Source organism: Vigna radiata, chromosome 8 (genome assembly GCF_000741045.1).
Source record: "Vigna radiata var. radiata cultivar VC1973A chromosome 8, Vradiata_ver6, whole genome shotgun sequence".
In the NCBI taxonomy this organism is placed as follows: Eukaryota; Viridiplantae; Streptophyta; class Magnoliopsida; order Fabales; family Fabaceae; genus Vigna; species Vigna radiata.
The window spans coordinates 16,741,229-16,749,003 of record NC_028358.1 but is presented as its reverse complement, the minus strand read 5'-3'; the positions used below and the strand labels follow the sequence as shown (position 1 = coordinate 16,749,003).

The following is a 7,775-nucleotide window of genomic DNA, read 5'->3' as shown; positions in this document are numbered from 1 at the left end:
CCAAACCCATGATCTCTTTTATTTTAAGTCTTGATTAATCTTGTTTTCACACAACTGTTCAGCGTCGAGAGTCCTCTGGGATACAATACTCGGTCTTACCATTTTATATTACTTGTGCGACTCGGTACACTTGTCGATTTGCCCCAACAAGTTTTTGGCGCCGTTGTTGGGGACTCACGGTTTAAGTTATTCTATTTATGTGATTCTTGATTAATTTTCACTTTGTTTTATTTTATTTTCTTATTTTTATTTTTCCCATTTTTAATTTTTATTTTTCAATCCCTAATTTTATTTTTCTTATTTTTATTTTTCTACTAACAATCTCTCTCTAGAATTTTTCTGTAAGGATTTGAATGAGGCTGATAACTCGATAATTTTGCATCTTTCTTTGTGTTTAGAAGTCCTTCTTAGTGTATTTTTGTTTCTAATTGTCTAGAATTAGGTTAGTTTTAGGTTTTTCTTTAAATTCTTTAGTTTTATAATATTTTAGTTAAAAATAGATTTTTAGATGTAATTTTTAGTCTTTGTCAATAATTAGAAAATTTATATTTTTTTTAGAAAATCTTTAATAAAATTTTTTCTTTTTTTTAATTGTTAGATTTCTTTTTCTTTTCTTTAATTTGGTATTGATTTTTTTTTCCTTTGACGCAGATATGAAAAAGAGTGGGTTGTTGCTAATATATTGGGCCAATACTCCTTAAATAAATTGGGCTATTGAGCTATTGCCCTTTGATGGGCTGCACTGCTGCTGACTGAGATTAAAGGAAACGCTGCTACCACACATGGCTTCTGCTGGGCTGCAATGGTGTTGAAAAAGAATTGGGCTGCTGGTGAAATTGGTTGGCATGGGCTTAAGTAGGACGACGTCGTTTTGGACATTGTTGTTGTTATGGGTCTCTTCCACTCATTTTCATTTGCAGAGTTGCTTGAGCCATTCAATTGGGCAAAAGCATCCCTTGTGCTAGGGCTCCGAGGGTAGAGAATATGAAAGGGAGAAGAAGAAAGAAGAGCTCGTGCCACTGACCGGTGGAGATGAAGAGGATGACCGAAGGGTTCAGAGAGAAGGAGTGAAAAAGAAGAAGGGTTGATCGTCCGATTGAAGAAGATTTACGAAACATCAAAATGCAGGTTCTCTTTTCTCTTAAACCCTATAAAAGGGGTTTTGTTGTATAGAGTTGAGCGGGAATCACGAGAGGGTGACAAACTCTACGAACGAGTGAGAGACGATTGGCGAGAGCGAGATTGCGAGTGAGAGAATAAGGTAGGTTTATCGCTTTCATAGGCTAGGGTTTATCGCGTTTTTCTTCGATTATGGATTTCGCCGAGTTGCGAGGGTGATAGTCCGTGATTTTCGGTGATTTCTGGTATCGTGTACTTTCATCTTCAAAAGTTAAATGCAAATTTTGATTCCTTTTATTATTCTTGTTGTAGATTTTACTTTGGATTCTGTGAGTTCTTTATGTTTTCTGTTGATTTAAATATGATTTTAGGTTGTTAATTTGAGATTGAATAATAGGCAAATAGACATTGGTTGAACAAATTAGTGGAAAAGAATCAAATTAAGGTATGAAATATGACCTAGAATACCCTGGATTGGGATTCACATTATTAGGATGTCTTTCTGAGAATTTGTAACACTCTTTATTCACAACAATGTGCATTTCGCCTATGATTCAATTATGCTTTGTGATTGTTATCTTGTTCTTGTCTGTAATGACTTTGATTCTGTTTTGCTTTCTTAGAATTTTAATTAGTTGATTTGTGCCTAGTACATATTCTGATTTGGTATTATTTTGTTTCAGCCTTGGATTCTATAGTTAAATTTCATTTTCGCTCATACTGGTTCTAGGCTTTGTATTGCATTTTTGTTTACTTTTAGGTACAAGTTATAAGTCTGTGAGATGTTGAATTTTGATAAATAGTTGTTGTTAGGATCTTTTAATTGGATGATAATAATCTAGGTTTTATTACTTGATTTCATTTGTTGTTCATGATGAGTTGTTTCTGGCAGTTTGTTTCCATTGAAAATTTTATAGGTTTTCAGAGTTAGATAGCTTTTCACATAGGTTATTGTTCATTTAGAATAGTTCAGTTTAGACATTTTTTTTCTTTTGATTAATTCCATTCTTTTTTTTAAACAGTTTATAGATTTTAAATTCTTTTTTCCTTTATAAATTTCATTCTTTCATTTTTATTTCCCCACCTTGCATAAGTTAATAGGAAGTAAATAAGTAAATAAAGTACAAGACAAAACTCTACACTTTAAACTTAGTTTGTTCTTATTTTAAGCGACAAAAATCAGTTTAACAGAGGCCTAAAGGAGATAGATTCTAAGTAAATAAAATACAAGACAAAACTACATTAGTGGGGAAACTTATTTTGTTCTTATTTTAAGCGACAAAAATCAGTTTAACAGAGGCCTAAAGGAGATAGATTCTCTAGAGAACCTTCTTTAGAGAAAATTTCACAGGCCTCATAATATGATCTAACAAGGATGCAATTCTACCAAGATATTTTTAACTACTGGTGGGAACCTCACTCAAGCACAAATCAAATTCAATATGGGCAAGTTGGTGGACTATTCACTAGACCACCACAGGCTAACAGTGCTACAAAGCTTGAAGAGACCCTCCAGTGGTTCATGCCATTTTTACTACTACTATCTCACCACAATTGCAAATGGGGATTATCCCCTACCTCATTGAACCACCACCACGTGAGGAATGACAACTTCGATGGCCCAAGCTATTGCAACAAGAAGAAGATTGGGAAGTAGACATGGCTCATCAACCACCAAGATTGGGAAGAAGATTGTTTAACCTCCAACGCCACTATGGCTTTCATAGAAGAAAAGTAAAAACCCTAATTTGAGAATTCACCCTCATAAAAAATTGGGTTTCATTAAATAAATGGCATGTCATTTGGAATCCACCTCACTATGCCTTAAAGTGTCCACGTTGGCAGTTAAATGGCATGTCATTCACTTATTGCACAGTTGGAAGTTTGGTCGTTAAGGATTTAAGTGGCATTTGCAAAAATGACTAAATTGAACACAAATTACAATCTTTAGAACTACATTGAACATTTAAAAAAAATTAGGACCATTTCAAACAAAACTAACAAAAATTGGGACCAACAGTAGTTTAAGCCAATAATAATAAAATAATTCATTGATAATATAAATAATAATAATAATAATAATAATAAAATAATAAATAAATAAAATAATAATAATAGTAATAATAATTAAATAAATAATAATAACAATAATAAAATAAAGGAAGTTTTTCAGAATGTTTGATTATGGTTGTGGGTGATAGGTAAATGTGTCATTTCAACCCGTAGTATAGGGGTTGATCCCAATCTCTTATAAAATCAAGTCTCATTTTCTTAACCCACTTACTATAGATATTTTAAAAGCCCCAATCTCCAAAACTCCACATAAAAAGTAGGTTGAGATAGGGTTAGGATGGAGCTAACCCCAAACTAAGTTAATTCAGTTTCAATGCATTTCTTGTTTTTGTAAATTCAATGATTTTTAAATTTTACGTTATATTTTATTGATATCCTTTTTAATTAAATACAAATATATAAAAATCGATACAAAATAAATTTTTAAATGTAATTATATTTTAAATATATAATTTCATTATTTTGAAAATTTAAAAATTATATATATATATATATATATATATATATATTATGTTTAAAAATTTTATTATTTGTAAAAAGTATTAAATATTTTTATAATAATAAAAATATAAAATTACTCTAAAGTAGACTCCACACTTTATGTTTTATTTGAATTTGAAGTTAAATTGTTAGAAAAATGGAACCAGATTACAATTTTTTACATCTACTTTGATGACATTTAATGAAAAATTAAAACAAACTTAATCATTTTAGTTAGATTCCGAGAGATGAACAAATAATTATTGTAGGTTTCAATAATTTTAGTTAAACATATGAAAAAAATGAAAACACGCAATATTGTTTAAATAATTAAATAGATTAATTTAAGCAATAATGTTCAATGTATTTATTTAAAAAATAATGTTTGAATGTGTTTATTTAAATAATTTTTCTTTAAAAGGGATTGTTTTTAGAAAAAAATATTATATTTCAAACTTATTATAGATGATATGTATTATAATATTTTTTTTTTCTCAAAATCACTAAAATCTTATTTACGGAATGAAAAAGATAAAATAATGTAAATACAATGAAAACGTTTTATATTTGAAGTTTTACTTGCAATTTTTTTATATCCATGTATTTTATTTAGATAATCACAAGTATTATTTAGATATTTAAAATTTCAGAGTTTCTATGTAATTATTTATTTTCTTTGTTTTAAGTTGAAAATATTTTTTTATTAATTATTTATTTGTAACAATTTATTCAATGATTTTTTATTTATTTATTGTTTTATGTGATTTTTATATTTTTAAAACTTTTTTGTTAAATTAATATTAATGGTATTAATATAATTATATTTGATAATTCTACAAAGGAAAATCCTGACTTTAACCTATAAGATTTTAGAGATATTTAACCTTGTAGGTTTTTTTAATAATTTTTTTTAGTCCTGTTATGAATTAAGACTAAATCTCTTTATATAAACTTATTTGACAGGTATACTGACATGTTGAAGCGAAGGAGGATTACCTCTTGCACATGGCTTTTTTTGTTTTCTCGTTGTACTTTCAAATATTTTGGAATTATTTAAAAGATTAAGTTCAAGAAAATTCACACTCCTAAATTTTCTTTAAATGTGTAAACACAAAAATATTCATTTTTTAATAATTAGTATGATATTTCTTAATTTCAATTTCCTTCTTTTTTGTATAAAAGGAGGTATAATCTTTATACAAATTGCTTATGAGGAAGTTTACTTAGAAAAATATAAAAATTATTTGAATATATTTATGAAAGAGAATAAACCATTTACACATTTGGATATTTGTAAAATGTTTAATATGATTTGAAAATATTTAGATCAATTCAAGGTCATATCGCTTGCTATAGGGTTTTGTAAATTTATTTTCTTCAGTGGAAGACATGTGAAGAGTTTTAAAGGTTAAAACTTTAAATTTATCTCTTAGCACTCTTTGTATTTTTGCTTGGAATAAAAGTTTTGTTCCTGCTGCTATGAAAATGACAAAAATCCAATTTTGAGTATATGGCTTATGGCCTCTTTTAGAGTATTGGCAGCTAAGAGTATTAGGCAATCTTCTCAATTGGCAAGATATTAATACACCGTTATCCTTAGCCTTATCCTTGAACGATTAGACGATTGCACTATCACTAAGTCTCGAAGATCTTTTGTTCGTGTCTTAGATGTTACAAAACATTTGCATACCTTCTAATGAAAGAAAAGCAAACTCATAAAACCTTTACTAAGCGGAATGGTTTCTATTAAACTAAATACATTCGAGCCACATTAAATTTTTTACAAAGATCCAAACTTGTGTGTGGTTTATCCCCTTTTTGTTAATTAACAAAAATATGTCATGCAAATAATTTTTAAATTTTCCAAATCAACATGATAAACTTTGATATTTTGCACAGAGACTATATTTACTTCATACAAAAAAGAAATTGAAACAAAAGAATATCACACGTTATTAACTATATAAGAAAATGTACGTTTTATACCGATACATTTGAAGAAGATTTAAGGAAAGACACGGTTTTCCCTTATTTTGATTAGGCAACTCTAAGGAAATTACCGAATTGATCCAAGGATAGAAGATCAAAGCGTTGGCTTGCGTTGAAATCCAGTGCCAGGATCATCATCCGAGGGAAAAACCTGAAGCCCCGTGACAAGCGCATCAGGAGGGCCACGTCGACACCTTTGCTCCATCTCCTGCACCGCATCAACACTCCCAGAGAACAGAGCCTCCACGGACCCGTCCTTCCGGTTGCGCACCCACCCCTTCAACCCTAACTGTGTCGCATTTTCAATCGTCCAGTTCCGGTAGAACACTCCCTGCACCCTCCCCTTTATCACCACTCTCTCCTGCACCCAATCAGATTGGCCAATCTAAATCATAATCCCACCACAGATGGCATATAACAATAATTAAGATTGAGTTCGTCACCACGCACCGTTTTGGTAGAAGAGGATCCTTGCTGTGTTGTCATCGCGGAGATTGAACGCATGAGAGGAGAACGGAAATGGAAGATTCTAGAAGCGTTGTTTCTAGGATAAGTGAAGAGTGAGAATCGTGGCGGAATAAGCGTAACAGTAGATGGTGCCATTGCTCCAATTAGTATTATCCTTGTTGCCACATTCGTCTGGGATTAAAAACGGGGTTTCTAGATTTGTATTGGGCCGAGTGAGGAAGGCCCAAGCTATATTGGGGAGCCCAAAGCGTTGGGATTGGAATGGGGATGAGGTATGTGTTAAGGGTTTTTGTGTCGGCGAAGCACATGACGGCGAAGGTGGTGGAAGGGAACAACGGGAGAGAGGTGGCGAGTGCGTCCAGCGTGGAGCATGCACTGAGAAGCGCGTTCGAATGGGGGAAGGGGTGTGACGCGAGAGCGGCGGCGTCCGTCGGGGAGGTGTTAGCGATGCGGCTGAAAACGGAGGCGCCGGAGGTGGGAGTGGGAGGTGGGGTCCACTTTAACGCTGAGAAGGAGATTGAGAAGAAGAGTGTGGACAACGGAGATAAGGTATGGACCGTGGTTAACGCTTTGAGGAAGAGAGGAATCAAGGTTTTCGTCACCGACGATCACAGTTAAGGTTCGCATTTTCCCAAAAGTTTAAGAAAAATGGCTGTTTATGACTATTAATTTTTAAATTAAATAAATTATTCTTGTGTATATGTTTCTAATTTTTCAAGAAATCGATTTGTTATGGTTCGTTTAAAATCAAGTTAAACATATGTCACTACAAAGAAAAAAAAAATGTATACTATAAAATAACATGTAGAATTCATATATATATATATATATTAAAAGCAATTTAATAATAGAAGATAATGAGCATTTAACTAAAAGAACGCATACATTCCAGAAAATTCAAAGAAGTTATTTACGTATGCAGTATTAAGTATGAGAAGTGATGTTGTGATAAACAAATTTTTTATATTTATTTGATTTTTTCTTTAGAAAAAAAATAAAAATTTACTTTTTAATAATTAATTATTTTTAATATATCAAATGAATATAAATGTATTTGGTGTAGTATTAGTGGATCATGTATATTTCGATGATTAGTATGTTGCTGAAATTTTGTTCGAGCTTTGCACATATTGGTTTGCAATGCACCGGTTGTAATTGAAAAGAAAATAATTGTTAGTTGCATTACATTGTAAAATAATGTCATTATAATTATAATACAAAAAAACATAAAATATAGAGTAAAGGGTTAGATTGGTTGTTTATTTTTAAACTAATATAAAAACATATATTTTATTTTCAATTAAATTATAAAATATTTCATTTCTCAACTTTATAAAAAATATTCAACTTCAGGAAAGAGGTGTAAAATATCCTTCATAATACATGGTATATCGAGTTTATTTCATATAATAAAAAAAAGTTCTATAATAGATTATTATATTACTTATACGTGTCTAATAAAGTATAGAAAATACTTTTCCAAATGATTTATGCATTTCATCCGTAAGAATTTTGGATCAAAAGCAGGTAAGGTATGTTTTGATTTCATGGTTTCATGCATAAAACAAAAGTAACTAATATTTTTATCCATTCAAACACGGGATTATTTTTTAGTATCATAAATAGAAATAATTAAGAAAGAAAAA

General features: G+C 30.6%; 1 protein-coding gene across 1 annotated transcript; it reads right to left on the bottom strand.

Moving 5' to 3' along the window:
• Positions 1-5,601: 5,601 nt before the first annotated feature.
• LOC106771291 (acylphosphatase) lies at positions 5,602-6,831 on the bottom strand. The gene is made up of 2 exons (XM_014657245.2): positions 6,112-6,831; positions 5,602-6,022 (listed from the first exon to the last, which is right to left on the bottom strand). The coding sequence occupies exons 1-2, from the start codon at positions 6,262-6,264 to the stop codon at positions 5,756-5,758; spliced, it is 420 nt and encodes a 139-aa protein (XP_014512731.1). The 5' UTR covers positions 6,265-6,831; the 3' UTR covers positions 5,602-5,755.
• Positions 6,832-7,775: the final 944 nt, after the last annotated feature.

Excerpts from the sequence above, each read along its gene's own strand:
- LOC106771291 (XM_014657245.2), bottom strand. The coding sequence starts at position 6,264 with ATGGCACCATCTACTGTTACGCTTATTCCGCCACGATTCTCACTCTTC. Across the intron at positions 6,023-6,111 it reads GATCCTCTTCTACCAAAACG|GAGAGAGTGGTGATAAAGGG; the intron begins GTGCGTGGTGAC and ends GATTGGGTGCAG.